This window comes from Podarcis melisellensis (genome assembly GCF_964234715.1).
Source record: "Podarcis melisellensis genome assembly, chromosome: 3".
NCBI classification, from domain to species: Eukaryota; Metazoa; Chordata; class Lepidosauria; order Squamata; family Lacertidae; genus Podarcis; species Podarcis melisellensis.
In genome coordinates this window covers 85,522,161-85,538,889 of record NC_138530.1, presented here as the reverse complement: position 1 = coordinate 85,538,889, position 16,729 = coordinate 85,522,161, and the positions used below count along the sequence as shown (strand labels likewise).

General features: G+C 42.4%; 1 protein-coding gene and 1 pseudogene across 5 annotated transcripts in view; one reads left to right on the top strand and one right to left on the bottom strand.

Annotated features, from left to right (window-relative positions):
- ADGRB3 (adhesion G protein-coupled receptor B3) overlaps positions 1 to 16,729 on the top strand; it is a 452,998-nt gene that overhangs the window by 190,657 nt on the left and 245,612 nt on the right. For all 4 annotated transcript variants that reach the window (XM_081905943.1, XM_081905944.1, XM_081905942.1 and 1 more), the window contains one exon: positions 9,889 to 10,083. In XM_081905943.1, the coding sequence (XP_081762069.1) occupies positions 9,889 to 10,083 (195 nt within the window). The remainder of the gene's footprint in view (positions 1 to 9,888; positions 10,084 to 16,729) is intronic.
- Positions 14,064 to 15,936, bottom strand: LOC309366269 (dynein light chain roadblock-type 2 pseudogene; annotated as a pseudogene). The gene is made up of 2 exons: positions 15,927 to 15,936; positions 14,064 to 14,542 (listed from the first exon to the last, which is right to left on the bottom strand). The product of its transcript is annotated as a dynein light chain roadblock-type 2 pseudogene (transcript).

Sequence of the window (16,729 nt, the reverse complement as noted above, 5' to 3'; positions counted from 1 at the left end):
TCCCTATATTGTACTTAACCAAGGACCAACTTGTAAACTTGCAGTTGGCTAAATTCTCCTCTTAAGAAGCATCTGTAACCCTGTACTCCCCCTGGGGAGGGCTGTTGTTTGAACCCATTTTTTGTTTGCAAACGGTTTCAGGGTCAATCCCAGGTAGGGTTCCGAAAGACTACATAAAGACTACCTGGAGAGTCACTGCCAGTAGATTTCATTAATATTGAGCTAGATAAACCAGTGGTCTACCATGTTATACAGAAGCTTCCTGTGTTCTTATGTACTAAGACATTCCTCACCAACTGCTTCTTCTGATCTCTTCTGTGTTTTTATGAGTCACTCACAGATACGTGCAAAGGGTAAAGTCTCCGCTGTTCAATACAGTTTTACTCTCTACTGGTGCAACACATAACTACTGGTGCAACACGTACCAGTACTACGTGTTTACTAATGCTGGTGCAACACATAACTACTACAATTGTTCCCTGACTGCACATATATTTTTAGCAAAACCAGACTGCAATCAAAGGATGTACCCCAATTCTTTTATATGAGAAAAGGGAAGAAATAAAAGCCATTTAAATTTCCTTGAAAAGGGGACAATCACATGAGGTCTTCCTTGTATGCTCTAGAGTGCACCATAGTTTATCTAATTCCAGGAGAGTAACTGCCTTAGGCCTCATCTGCATTATACATTTACTAGCAGTGTCATACTATTTTAAACAGATATGGCTTTTTCCAAAGATTCCTGGGAACTGTAGCTTGTTAAGGGTGCTGAGAGTTGTTAGAAGATCTCTTAAAGAGCTATAATTCTGAGCGGTTTAGCAGTCATCCCCCTTTCCCAGAGAATTGTGGCTCTGTGAGGGCAATAGAGGTCTCCTAACAACTTCCAGCACCCTTGACTACAGTTCCCAGGATTCTTTGGGAGAAGCCATAGCTGCTTAAAATGGTATGCTTCTACTCTCAACTTATAATGCAGATGATGCCCATTCTGCTAGAAGAAGCCCATTCAAGGATGCCTGCTAGCATTTCCTCCCTGAAATCAGTTCTGGGTGGTTGGGAAAACCCCCATAATAGTGGGGGCAGGGAAGGGAGATATTTCCATCTGGCAAGCAAAAATGGAACAATCTCCTCAGTGCTATGTTTAATTCCACCCTTTGTTTCCTGTAGCAAAAACAAAACAAAAATACCCCCCCACAAACCAATTGTGTTTTCAGGCCTAAAGTAGTTCTTGCTTCAGTCAGTTTGTCATGCAGATAAACTACATTGGCTGGAATGACCATGCATCTTATAACGGCCTCTCTTTTGCTTTCCCTGCATTAATCATAACCAACCATTCATGGGAGAAAGACTCAACATCAATTTAACCTTCATGTATATAAACATCAACTTAGTCCTTTCCCATCATAAGGACTAGCAATATTTGTGGCAAGATTTTTTTGTTGGCAAGAGACTAGTGTAGCTTAAGCATTCAGCAAGCAGCAGCTTTAGCACATTAACACTTCCATATATTTAAACTCTTAATCTTACTGCTGCCTTTTGCTCTGCCAACAGCTCTTTAACTTAATGCAGGATCCTTGAAGAAATAGCTGCCCAAGCAAAGCATACCAAGTTTTATAAAAAAAAGGGGGGGAATAAGGTGCACATTAAAGGAGGTGGAAAGAAAGGCCACCCTAGGAGTAGTCAGATTACATGATCATACAAATAATGTAGAGAAATTTGTGTAATTTAATTTGGTTAGTGTGGTTCTGACTGCAAGACAGTTGAGTTGTAGTTGATTTGGAGTGGTTGCTCTGGTGAGAGAAAGGGAGTATGGGGGCCAACTGATGTATGATCAAGAAACAACGTTTTGTTTACCCCAGCAGCCCTAAGGACCTGTTAATTTGATCAGGAAGCTGTCCTAGAAGAGGGGAGGTTAACCCTCTCTCCTTTCCCCCATCTCCAGATAGACCCAGCAGTTGTTATTAGCTCTGCTGAGGGGGTGGGAATTCATGGAACTATGCTATACAGTTGTCCCCCACTTATGTGGGGGTTAAGTGTAAGTGAGGGGGACGCAGGTGGCACTGTGGGTTAAAGCCTCAGCGCCTAGGACTTGCCGATCGAAAGGTCGGCGGTTCGAATCCCTGCGGCGGGGTGCGCTCCCGCTGCTCGGTCCCAGCGCCTGCCAACCTAGCAGTTCGAAAGCACCCTCGGGTGCAAGTAGATAAATAGGGACCGCTTACCAGCGGGAAGGTAAATGGCGTTTCCGTGTGCGGCTCTGGCTCGCCAGATGCAGCTTTGTCACGCTGGCCACGTGACCCGGAAGTGTCTCCGGACAGCGCTGGCCCCTGGCCTCTTAAGTGAGATGGGCGCACAACCCCAGAGTCTGTCAAGACTGGCCCGTACGGGCAGGGGTACCTTTACCTTTACCTTTAAGTGTAAGTGGGAAGCCGTCTCTAAAAAGCCTATAAATGCCTGTTTCCCCCTGTCTCCAGCTGCTTCTCTCCAATCCAGACCAAAATATCTAGAGTTGAAGCACTGGGGTTGGCTGGAGGACACATAGGAAAGCAGTTGCACCAGCTGTTAGGCAGGGAGGCTGAGCAGCCTAAACAAAGCCCTGTTGCACTTTTGGGGGGCTCCTCTGCCCCAATTCACATCCTCTTTGGGCTCCAGGTCTCCTCCCATCATTTCCTGGTATGAATATATTTATTTATTTACTTCCCGGCACCACATGTATATGTGGTCATGCACCAGTTGATAGTGTGTAATTGGGTTGGGAGGAGCATGTACTCTCTAGGAAGCAGTTCCATTTGAGGAAGAATTGACTCCATCCTCCTCAAGCCATACCTCCCTGATCAAATTAGCAGGCCCCTGTGGCTGCTTTGAAGCATAGAAAAGGACATCAGATCTCACCTTGGTTCAACTTGGTTTCAGCATAGAAAAGGACATCAGATCTCACCTTGGTTCAACTGTGTCATGTCTTGTTTGGCCCCAAGACATGAGGAAACAAGCCACTGTCAACTCATTAAAACACTTACCATCTGATGCAGAACAAAACCTATTGGGGTTATTTTTATTTTTAGCATGGTTACATGTTTCACAGAAAATGTGCCAAATTCACAAGTGTTGAATTCTAGCAGTAGCTGGAAAAGAAGAGTTGGGAGCACAACTAAGTGCACCACAGCTTCGCCAGTCCAGCACCTGACATGTCAGGTGATGAGGGAGAAGTGGATGTGGCATTGGTAAAATGGCTTTTCAGACCAAATGGAGAGGCCTAGATGGTCTAATTAGGCCCCTGGGATGGAGGATCCCCACCACTGCTTTGCGTGGCCATTCTGTGGACCAAGTTTACAAATACTTGTCCTGTATATGAATCAGGGAGAGGTGCTTCAAGGAGACTTATGCATAGGGTGTTTGCATCTGTTGTCCACACTTCACATTTGTTGTTAAAAAATACTATGCCTCGCATGGCATAGTCATGGAAAATGCCATGGCAGCAAGTGTGCAGTCGTCAAGGCAGTAGCTTGTCCCCTCATGTATGCTGAGTGTTCCGTTATCACAAAACAGCTATTCCTAATCCTGTGCTGCAGCAGTATTTATTTCCAGACTTCATCCTGCAATAGAAGACTTTAGAAGTCAAGGGTTAGCACCCATGTACTAATGTTGTGTGTAATGAAAGGGATATAAAGAGATCCAGGAGTGGAAGGAAATGCAGAGAGTTCATCCTCTGGCCTCTAAAAAGTTCACACCAAGGCATTTTTTGCAGTGAAAAATTCTGCATAAATATAACTGCTTTATACTTCTTTTCCCCCCCACATCTTTCCTTTGAAAGGTGTTCAAGTAAGCCTGCATCAGTAGTTTTGTTTGCTTGCTTTGTTGCTAGGGTAGCCAGTTGAAGAAGGCATGGCTCCTGCACCTTTAATAGTTGTGTAGAGAGGGCATGTGAGCAGAAGCTGATTGCCATGCATGCTTCACCTGCTGAAATTGCCCCTTATATGGAACTATTAAGCTCATCTTTTTCACCTGGCCACCTTAGCTGTTGCAGAATCCCCCAAACCCAACAGGTTCCTAAATGCCTATCGTTATTCTGCTACAGAAACAGCCTAAACAGCATGTTTTGCACTGAATTCTGATTCCTGTGTATTTTTGAGGCTTTTAGACCACCTTCTGTCTTAAATGCAGGATGATGGTAAGTTTGATTGCACTGTGGTATCCTAATTCCCAGCAGTAGATTTTGTTTGCAACTGTTTATCTTGCATGACACACACAAAAAGTTGTTTTGAAGTGTATGTTCTTTAGCCTTTTTCAAAAGGTTAATTCTTAAGAACTGTACTTTTATTTAGATACAGGATGAGTTGAAAGTACATCAGCTGTTCTATGCAGATGGGGGTGGGCGGGCTCAGTGGTGGTTCTTTATCAGAAGCGGCAAGAGGTAAAATGTGGGAAGGGATTATCACAGAAATGGGGTTGCAGGGAGTATGGAGCCAACTGACTGCATATTCTAGTTGCCACACATCACAGAGAATTGTTTGACTACCATTTCCACTGCAGTTAGCATCTTGTCATTTCAAGGGCATGGAGAAATTCAACAGCAAATAAACTTCAGTTACGTGAGGAGTCAAGACATAAAACAAGGGCAATTTCTGTGTCTTGCCCTCTGCGGCCAGCACCTCAGCTTTTTCCTGTCACGAAAGGTAGCAATAAGAATTATTTCCTGCGAAACTGAGAGTACATCACCCAAATAACTATGAAAACAAGGAATGCAATAAATTAATCAAGCATCTATGCCATTTTATATTTTGTGGAAAGGAACAATTGGAAACAAAATCATATATCTCCATGCCACAATGCCTTTTATGTAATAGTTCGGGAATTATGATTCTATTTTTGTAGCATCCAATTAATGAATGACTTACGCAACAAGCCATGCATAGCTTTTTAAAACTATCATGTGGATGCTGAAGAGAAGAAATTGCTTGAATTTTGCTTTTTTGTGCTTAAAGAAACAACAACCCTGTTTTTAGAATCATTGGATTATTTTGATTGTTGTTAGCCGCCCTGAGCCCAGCTTCGGCTGGGGAGGGCAGGATATAAATAAGATTTATTATTATTATTATTATTATTATTATTATTATTATTATTATTATTCACCTTGTGTCTTCAGTTCTGTACTCTATTAAGCTTTCTTTCCCCCCCCCCCATACTGATTGTAACGAATAAGTATGGACACAATCCAGACAGGTGGACAGAATTACCATAGACTCAACAGAGCCCTGTTTTTATCCATCCTATATTGCCACCAACACATAGCCACTGAGGGAATGAGGGTGCATGTGTGTATCTCACATACCCCCACCCAGCTTTCTCTCTCACTGTTCTTTAGGGAACAATGAACTTGCTCTGAAGAGATGAGAAAAGTATCAGTGGGAATATGGTGAATGTGTACAGACTTCCCATTCCCCAATATGGCCCGTAATTCTGCCTGCATGAATATTCCTTTGCTCACATAGGGAGAGTGGCAGGGGGAGGAGCTCCTCCACACACAGGTACTATGCCTCTGGTGAACTGAACATGAACCGATAGAATTTTAATTCTCGGCCGTAATTTGAGAAACACTGCAGCACGACAAATGTAATTCATGTTTGCAAAACAAATATCTATAGCTAGAGATACCAATATTGCGATGAAAACCAAGTGCCATGACACAGTGTCAAAAAAACAGGGTTAATTTGAAGAACACTTGCTGTTTAAAACCCAAAGTCATAGTTCCCTGAATGAGAAGACCCATGCAATTTAACTGCAGCCTATAATATATCTGTCGCTCTGTGTGTGCATGCACGTGTCACAAGCTTTTCGGAGACCTCATTCTCCTTTCCTTTGACCCCCCCCTGTCAATTTACATTACATAAGGCAGAACACAAAATCTTAAAGACATGCCCCATGGTTAAGCACCAGCAGTAGCCAAATTGTTCCCACAGCATTCCAGTGTCAGCTGCTTTAATTGGCGACAATTGCAGTATTTAGAGAAAAGAATGAATGCTATAAAGCAAACATGGGGAGAATTTTAAGAATGAAACTATTTCCAGGGCTGTATCTACTACATTTGCTCTATCTGTCCTCGCTTTCTGATGAACATTGTACCTCTCAGTGTTACAAATCCTATACACTTCAATTCTTCTGCTTCATATATATTTATTTTGTACTTTTTTCCAAAATTACCTTCGCAAGGTGAAGACTTGAGAAAATGTACAACAAAAATAGTAAGAATATATATGTAAAAACCACAAAACCTAAGGAAGTTATGCAGCAGCAGCTAGTGGTTTCACCCAAAGTAGGCCGATTTTTGAAACTATTCACAGGAATAATTATATACCAAACACAATAGAGAAATAAATTTTGTAATAATTCTACTACATGTGAAATAGATCTTTCATTTCATAGAATTATAGAATTGTAGAGTTGGACGGGAGCCCAAGGGTTATCTATTCCAACCCCCTGCAATGCAAGAATCTCAACTAAAGCATCCATGACAGATGGACAGATTTTCTTACCACATACCTGGCCGTGCTCTGCTGTTTTCCTCTATTGTTGAATTGTTAGTTTTGTTTGTTATATATATAATAAATTATTTAAAAATTCTTCTACATACAACAAAATTTACAAAACAAATATCGCTCAAAGGTTTGCAGACCCACTGAAATTAAAGTAAGGTCCATTCATTTAAATGGGTTCACTCTGTGTAAGTAGAATGACTGTTGACCACAGCCCCATAGGGTGCAATCCTGTGACCCCTGGGAGGATGACATAGGAGCCATAGGATGCACCAGAGCTTCTGCTCTGGTGTGGGTGGGTGGGGGAGGGAGGGAGGGAGGGAGGGAGGGAGGGAGGGAGAACCAATGTTGGATCCCTGCCATTTTGGCAACTTTCTCAACCCTGACCCAGCCAGGGAGCCCTGACATTGTTGATGTAATTTTGATCTGTTTTAGTATTTTAACTTTTGTATGTTTTCAAGTATGATTTTGAGTTTTTTCCTCAATTAAGTGACATATGAATTTTATGTAATAAATAAATTATTTAACCTGAAGTACCCACATCAAATTACTAATGAACCCATAACATCCATATAAGTCTGCAAAGGTTGCAAAGTAAGTATAGTTACATCATTCACAATCCTTGTGATATTTCCTTTCAGCCTTACTGTACCCCATCAACCCGCTTTGGTTTTTAGTAGCTATAGTGATTGGAAAAGAAGTAGCTGTACACTGTGCTTTGGGTTTCCAACTTTCACTATGTACTGTGTTTCAGCAAAAATTAGGGCACTCTGGATCCCAGATCAATGTCCACTAACTAATGAAAGCCAATTTTCAATATGCACATCTATTGTGAGACAGCAGCTAAAGTACCACTTTAACAGCTCCTTTATTCCACCATCTCGTGGCTCATAAACTGCATCTTAATAAGCCTGCATGTAAGTGCACTAAAAGATGACCTTCACATAGGAAGAGCACTGTCAACCAGAGCAACTTTCTTCAGCAATGTAAGATTCCCCCCCCCCCCGCCATGTTACTTTGTGACTTACACATTAACCTGATAACTACAAGAAGTTGAGTTATATTCAGAAACTCAGTCAAAATATATATCAAGTAACAACTTCTCCTTTCTGTAATTTGGAACACAACACATATTTGCCTCACTTTACAGGTCAGAGACCCAAAGGGAAGCCATCCATCTGAGCCCAGCTTATTCTTACCAAATCATTCTAATAGTACCTTCAATCTATAGCTTGGGTGGCTAACTTATAGATCTCCAGATGTTGTCCTGGCCATTGATCAGGAATGTTGGGAGCTGTCATCCAGCAACTTCTGGAGCAATGCAAGTTCCCCAGCTGTGATCTAAAGACCACTTTATGGAATGATATTGTAGTCTATGGAGTATGTGAAGAACGGTTGATTTGACATAAATATACAGACTGGCTGATAAGTGTAACAGCTGTTCAACTGATAAACTTGCAGCAGACACTCTTGTCACAGTTGTTCACAAAATAAAACACACAGGGCAGGATTCAACTTACGAAGACTTCCACTTACAGAATGGGGTTTCATCCTATGCCCCTGTGCCCCCTGAAATTGACTTGGGGAGGGGATCAGGAGAGCTCCCAAAATGGGGTGTGTGGGAGAGGTGATTGTTCCATCTAACAAGCCAAAACGCCTGCACTGATGGAACAATCAGAAGAGTGCCGTGTTGAATTCCTCCTCTGGTTTCAAGTTCATTTCCATGCCAGATTTCAACAGATTATGCACTCCTTATGTAACTCGCTATAGTCAGAGCCTACAGACAAACAAACATAGAGCTCAATACTGTGTAGCAATATGGAAGGATTTTTGCAAGAACCTATTTTCACTGGCAAAAAAAAATGGTATTTGCCTTAAGTATTTACAAAACCGGTTAGGGGAAGATGGCAGTCCCCATGAGCTTGTTCTTCATTCTGCCTCTCCCTGGGCCCATTTGAGCATTCTTCCTCAAGTAAAGTATTGGGACCCCTTCTTGATAGTCGTAAGGAGTGATAAAAAGAAGTTGAAGGTGGTTGTTTAAAAAGTGATGACTGCCATTTTTTTATTTATGGAGGCTATTGTTGCATGCATCTCTCTGAAGCCATTTATCTTTTATCATTTGCTGTTTAGGAGGGCATCTTTCACTTTTCATTTTTACCTATGGTACAAAAAGTAATATGCTGGCTTTGTAACGTCCCCCTGCTGCATGCTGTAATATATCTATTGACTTGGCTTAAGGGGCAGCTGAAACTAATGAATTTGCACCAACTGGCAGCTAAGGAGAAAAGTGTAATAGACGGTCGCCATAAATTCTGCATATGCATATAGTGATTCATAGAATTTGTCTTTCCATGGGAACTGGTTCCCTTTGTTCTCAACATTTACCTATGTCAAGCTTTCACAACTGGATGACTAGGTATTTGTTTTGTATTGTTTTTAAACTCTTCTGTCTCTTCTGCAACTATTTTAAACTGCTTTTATTATATTTGGTACATTGCCTTGGGACATACATGTAAGGCAAGTAATAAATACTACTAATAATACATATAAACCTACAGCTGTCAGGCATAAGAACTGTGGTAACATCAGCCACCAAACCCAGTCCCATATCCTGAAGTAGCTTCCTTTTGTATTCTTCAAAGGGATTAGGCCACACAATCCAAACAAACAGGAGAACAAGGAAAGAAGAAGCATATGAATGTCACCCGGAGACTGATAGGAATGGGATTTTACATCCTACAAAACTATGTGTGCAAATTAGAGTTTATTATGCCAAAATAAATTTCAACAAGCCTGGAACCTATTGGTTGCTCATCTTTAGGGATAAATTGCTCAAAAACATAGTGAGCCTGAAACATTCTATTGTGATACTCTTTTCAGAGAGACACTCTTATCTCTAAGGCATCAAAATACAAAGGAACCTATAAATCAAGGTTTTGCCAGTGACTTGAATAGAATGTAGATTGCTCTCATAAAGTGGTTATTTATGTAGTCTGGCAATGTAATGTGTCTGAAGTTCTCATACAAAAAAAGTATATGAAAGCTAAGTATAATGACTGCAGCTGTGTGGCTTTTTGGGGTTTTTCATGGTTTTTTTAATAACATGCCTCCAGATTCTCCAACTCAGTAGTTTACTCTGGCCCAGCATATTTCTTTGTGGAAAAATTAAGAAGTAGCTCTCTTATTTCCCCCTAAATGTGTTTCATGACATCCTATGTAAAAATGACATCATGGCTAAGCTGTAATTTATTCCCGTTTCTTTAGAATATCCTTATAGCAATCTCTCAAGTTCATTTGGTGATGAGTTTGGGACTATTTAGTAAAGTAGGTTCTAATATTTATCACACTGTTTTAACTTTCACAGATTAAAGAACATCTTGCAAAAGGACAGAGGACACTGGCAGGTGAAGGAATGTCCCAGGTGACAAAGACCCTTCTGGATTTAACTCAGAGGAAGAATTTTTATGCTGGGGATCTCTTGGTTTCTGTGGAAATTCTCAGAAATGTTACAGATACATTTAAAAGAGCAAGCTACATTCCAGCTTCTGATGGAGTCCAGGTAAGTTAAACTAGTAGTAGAGCATAGCTAAGTAGCCATAGCTAAGTGAGTAGAATGTTCTTGGCATCTCCAGTTAAAATGATCTCTAGTGAGGAGAGCAGCTGCCTGAGATCTTAGAGAGCTGCTTTCACTGAGAGGACCAAACACTGGACTAGATCATTCTTCTCCAATATGGTGCCCTCCATCTGTTGTGGATTACAACTCCCATCTGCCCCAGATAGCATGACCAGTGCAGGAGAGGAGAGTAGGAGAGCTCAGCTTTGGCAGTTACGTGAAATCTGTTTCTGCATTCCACATTCTGTTTTTACATTCACTATGTAGTGAATGGCCACTAGGATTAAAGGCACGGCAGTTTTCATTATTGCTGACATGTAATATTTGATAATAAATTGATGCTCTGTAACTGGCATACCAGCCTTCAATACAGACTCGGTTGGTTGCAAAGCCAGCACAATTAATTGTTTTGTCACACTGAGCTATGAGATAGCTGGAAGTGCACCACCTCCTGAACATATGTGCTGATTCAGAAAGTCTTTGTATCAGGCATTTAGGCTGCAGCAAAAGCAAACATAACAATGGCAACATCGTTAATTTGACACCGTTTATCCTAGGTACTTCAATCTGATAAAGCCACATCCTAATTAGTGTTAAAAGAGAAGACAACAAAGGCTGCTTTAACTCAACTCTACAGCCAGACCCAGACAGAGAGGATAGTAGTTTTGCTTATCCTTAAAATAAAATTAAAAAAACCCACTGTGGGCAGCATGAGAAGAATTTAAGATAAGCCCCAAAGCTTTTCTTTTCCAACATTATGTTTCCTGCAGTGGCCAATGAGATGCCAGTGGGAAGCTCACAAACAGGCACATGAAGGCAATAGCCTTCTCACACTGCTCTTCCCTGGTGACTGGTATTCAGAGGCGTGCTGCCTCTGATCTTGCCGGTGGCGCAAAGCCATCCTGAATAGTAGCCACCGAGAGCTAGCTAATCACGAGAGACATAATCTTTCTTAAGCACACCTCCTGTATCAAAACCTAAAGCAGAATGTTAAGTAGTAAGAATGGCCATGAACGCTAGTGTCTGGTGGTCCCAGGATATAACCTAAAGGCACATGAGACCACCAACTTGCTGAAATTAAGCAGGTCTGAATCTAGTCAATTGTGCATGGGTGATTGTTTGGGAACCATATGTACACCGCCTTGGGTCTCATGATGGAAGAAAGGAAGGATATTAATTTAAGGGAATAAATAAATAAAATGACCATCCATTAAGCTACTCAGAATACATCATGCAACTGTCTGCTAGGACAATAAATTATTTTAATTAGATGATAGCAGTGTGACTTTAATTGAAGTCTATGAGGGGAAAGAACTTCATGCTGGCTAATAACTTTGAATATATGGACTGCATTTTTCTGGGTTTCCTGTCCTCGGCTTCCTGTACCAAACTTTTCCTTTAAAAAAAAACACCACAGAAATTTGCATGTCAATCCTGCACAGAATGGACATTATATTGGCTATTTTCTGTAGTTTAAGATTTCATCTTGAACTACTGTCATTAAGAGTTTAGGGCTTTTTTAAGTAAGCAAGAAAGTACCTCCCCCAATACCTCCTGGATGCAAACTTTCTTTCTACAATGGCAAATAAATGACACTGCAGGGGCTAATACAGATGTGCTGGTTTGTTTAAGCATGGCTGGATGCAGGATTGCATGTTCTTTACCCACAACTCCTCAAACCCTACCTGAAGACAACTGATATCTTGATGCTGACCTTCTTGATAAACCCAGGATCTGAAACCATACAAATATGAACACATTTGCAGTGTTGTTTCTGCAGCATCCTACTGTATCCCAAAGTCAAATGTTGAGCATGCATTTAACACTGGCCCACACTTGTGGTTTGTTTTTGTTTTTCTGACAAAGAATCTTAGAGTTGGAAGGGATCCTGAGGGTCTAGTCCAACCCCTGCAATGCAGGAATCTCAGCTAGAGCATCCATGACAGATGGCCATCCCGCCTGTTTAAAAACCTCCAAGGAAGGAGAGTCCACCACCTCTTGTGAGAGTCTGTTCTACTGCTGAACAGCTCTTACCATCAGAAAGTCTTCCCAAATGTTTAGTCGGAATCTCCTTTCTTGCAACTGGAGAAAACAAGCATGCTCCCTCCTTCATGTGACAGCCCTTAAGATATTTGAAGATGGCTATCATATCTCTTCTCAGTCTCCTCTTTTTCAGGCTAAACATACCCAGCTCCTTCAAGCACTCCTCACAAGGCTTAGTTTCCAGGCCCTTGATCATCTTGGTTGCCCTGCTCTGCACCCATCCCAGCTTGTCAACATCCTTCTTAAATTGTGGTGCCAAGAAGTGTGTGGTGCCACACAGTATTCCAAGTGTGGTCTGACTAAGGCAGAATAGAGTGGTTCTATTACTTCCCTTGATCTGGACACTATACTTCTGTTGATGCAGCCTAGAATAGCATTACCTATCCATGTGTCTCAGCTTGCTAAGCACCTATACTTGAGGCATAAACCTGAAAAAAGAGACAGAAAACAGATGTTGCTGTAAATTGACTCTGGCTGTAGGATGTTTCCATCATCTGCTGCATTAATGATTCATGGAAAAGTGAAGAATTAAAGTCAACCAAGTTGCTTAGGCTCTTACCCTGCTTTTTTTAAAAAAAATGCCTCAAATGTTCATAGAAACACAACGGCCTAGATCTTAAGTTCCCATGAGCTGAACTCTGCTCACATTCTTGCATATGGGGGGGGGGGAGGAGCGTGGTTTTTTTTTGCAATTCTCTGTTCCTTTCTGTAGCCCCTATATCCTCTGGAAATATGTTCTGGAGGTTTTCATGTCCATCAAAACAGTGCAGTGTGGCAGCAGAGGGGCAAGAAAAAGGTCAGGGATTCTTTTTCAGCTGGAATTCGCTAGAACTCAGTTCCATTGCCATTATAAAGAGAACAAGGGAGGCGTTCATGGTGAGTTCTAGTACCTCTTTTTCTAGAAAAATAGCACTGAGAAAGGTGCAATGAAAATCCTCTTTCCCACGTCCACATGCAGAAAGTGCATATGAACAGAAGGGAAGCTTAAGATTGAAGCCAGAGTTAGCTACCGTATTTTTCGCCCTATAGGACGCACCTTTTCCCCTCCAAAAATGAAGGGGAAATGTGTGTGCGTCCTATGGGGTGAATGCAGGCTTTCGCTGAAGCCTGGAGAGAGAGAGGCGTCGGTGCGCACCGATCCCTCTCGCTCTCCAGGCTTCTGGAAGCTATCCGCAAGCCCTGCGAGCCCGGTGGGAGTTCCCGCCAGGCTCGCAAGGCTTGGGGGCAGCAGCCTGCAGCCCGAAGCACAGGGCGCGCTCCGGAGCGCACCTTGGGCTTCGGGCAGATGTCCGCAAGCCTTGCGAGCCTGGTGGGAGTTCCCGCCAGGCTCGCAAGGCTTGCGGATAGCAGCCTGTTCTGGGGACTGGGGTCAGGGGAAGCTCAGGCTTCCCCCGCCCCAGCCCCGTGGCTGGGGGGGGGGAAATATTTTTTTTATTACCCCCCCAAAAGAAAACCTAGGTGCGCCCTATGGGCCAGTGTGCCCTATAGGGTGAAAAATACGGTAGTTAGTTAGTTAGTTAGTTAGTTAGTTAGTTAGTTTCCCATATATATATTTTCCATCATTCGTTACGAAAGTAATCACAATATTCATAATAGAATAATATTTATGAGAACATGAAATCAACAGTAAAATAATGACACAAATATGCACATCTATTAATCAATTACCTTTGATTAAACAACAAATAATCATCACAGGCCATTTTCATACTTCAGAAGGCCTAGCAGAATAAGAATCTTGTCAGCTGGTGATGAAAATTAGCTAACGTAGGTGCCAACCTAATCTCAGGAGGAAATGTGTGCTGTTAATCAAAGTTGTTGCTTTAATTCTAAATCTTTCTCTTTAAAAATTCTACACGTGCTTTAAGCATTTACATTTATTGTCCTTTAAGCAGTTAGACACACTTTTATTAATTCAGTTACAAATACAATGCATTTGCACACACGAGAGATTTTAGCTTGCAAACTTCCTGACAAGTTACTGGAAATGTTTCTTAGTGGTATGTTATGCCTTTATAAAGCTGTAGTAAATGTTATTTTAAAATTGTAGCACAGTTCTCATAAGATTGGTGTGGATGGTCTATTCACAAGTATTTTGGATAACAATCAGAAGATATTCCTTATCTGGGGCAACCATGATTTCATGGTTCTTTGATCTAATCCCGAGAAAGGTTAGATCAGTCTGGGGATCGATAACTCTCACTGTGCTTTTTGCTTTCATCATGAGCTGATGAAGGAGACCAGCGTATTGTACTGTAGTCAAGAGTGGTTCTGATTGGGATGCCTTCTGCATTTACGACAGTAGTTCCAATAACTTTTTTATGTGACTGGATCCTCTTTAAAGTTTCTTCTACCTCTGCCACTGCTCAGCTGGGAAGGCTCAAAGGCCTCCATTTTCTAAATATCTCAAGAGTTGTACCAAACTTCTAAGTGCCCAAACAATGCCTCAAATTGATTTGAATAAATATCTGATAAATATTTAAGTCACAAAGCATTTGCTTTGTACCAGTCTAGTTTGTCTTAATTCTTTGCAAACAATTATAATGCATGATTAAAACATGTTCCAACTCGGGTGTTAAAAAGGAGCAACCTGAGTGGTCCACCAGCTTTTCAGGCCTGAAATTTGAGAAAGTGTCATGAAGAGAATAAAATGGTGGCCTTGATAAGTGTGGCTAGTCAAAATTTGCGGCCGCAACTAAATACCTATTTTCATAGATAGTATGGTGAGGCTGAAAGGGAAGAAGCGTACCCAAAAAACTGAGCACAAGATAATAATAATAATAATAAAATTTATTTGTATCCCGCCCTCCCCAGCCAAAGCCGGGCTCAGGGCGGCTAACAACAATCAAAACAATCAAACAATCAGATAATTGCACATTCTAAAAATATTTCATTATAAAAATCAATTGAAATCAAATTAATGGCAACTGATTAAGCAAGATTCTGTGCAGGTTGCCAGAGGAGGGAGTCAGGCTGTGCCCTGACCAAAGGCCTGGTGGAACAACTCTGTCTTGCAGGCCCTGCAGAAAGATGTCAGGTCCCGCAGGGCCCTATTCTCTTGTGACAGAGCGTTCCACCAGATTGGAGCCGCAGCCAAGAAGGCCCTGGCTCTAGTTGAGGCCAGCCTAACCTCTCTGAGGCCTGGGACCTTGAGGGTGTTATTATTTGCAGACCGTAGGTTTCTCTGTGGGGCATACCAGGAGAGGCGGTCCCGTAGGTACGAGGGTCCTAGGCCGTATAGGGCTTTAAAGGTTAAAACCAGCACCTTAAACCTGATCCTGTACTCCACCGGGAGCCAGTGCAGCTGGTATAGTACCGGATGAATGTGATCTCGCAGCGAAGACCCCATAAGGAGTCTCGCCGCGGCATTCTGCACCCGCTGGAGTTTCTGGGTCAGTCTCAAGGGCAGCCCCACGTAGAGCGAGTTACAATAATCCAGTCTGGAGGTGACCGTCGCATGGATCACAGTGGCTAGGTCAGGGCGAGAGAGATAAGGGGCCAACTGCTTAGCTTGGCGGAGATGAAAAAATGCCGCCTTTGTTATAGCTGTAATCTGCGCCTCCATAGAGAGGGAGGTATCGAAGATTACACCCAAACTCTTAACGGACAGTGCTGGCACTAATTGCACCCCCGCAAGAGATGGGAGTTGCCCCCTCAATCCCATATCGTCCCGCCCCAGCCAGAGGACCTCTGTCTTCGAAGGATTTAAATTCAACCAATAGAGTTTGGATCTGAGACCCAAATACCAAGCCACATATTTGACTCCACATAGCATCCCAAATCATCAGTCTAGCAGAAAGCAAAATGCGTAGGCTGGGAGATAATTCACCTATTGCCCTGCTCTTCTCACCCCACCTGCCAACCTAGCAGTTTGAAAGAATGTCAAAGTGCAAGTAGATAAATAGGTACTGCTCTGGCAGGAAGGTAAACGGTGCTTCCGTGCGCTGCTCTGGTTCGCCAGAAGCGGCTTAGTCATGCTGGCCACATGACCCGGAAGCTGTACGCCGGCTCCCTTGGCCAATAAAGTGAGAGGAGCGCCGCAACCCCAGAGTCGGTCACGACTGGACCTAATGGTCAGGGGTCCCTTTACCTTTACCTCTCACCCCACCACACACCACTTCCTAACTTCATCTGCCCCAACTGCCTTTCCTGTCAACCCCTGCCCAACAAAGAGCTGGGGTAAAAAAGTGTGAGACTAGCAGTGCCATCCAGTGTTCCCCTGGATGGCTTTTTTGGCAGAATTAGATTCTCTAAGCTGGAATCTAGCCCAGAATTCATCAGATTCCAGCATATCTCTTTAGAAACAGGCCCCAGAACAACTGCTATGTTTCTAGTATGTCCTGCAATGCACATTGATTACATCATGACATTAAGTTGATTCATAACACTTTGCAGTCTTTGGATATGTGCAAGGAGTTCATAAAGCTTTTAAAAAAAATTATACAAATCATGCTAAGTATTTAAGTATCTCACCATAGGGAAGGTAAACTATGTCAGCGACTAAGCCGCTTCTGGTGCACCAGAGCAGCGCACAGAAACACCGTTTACC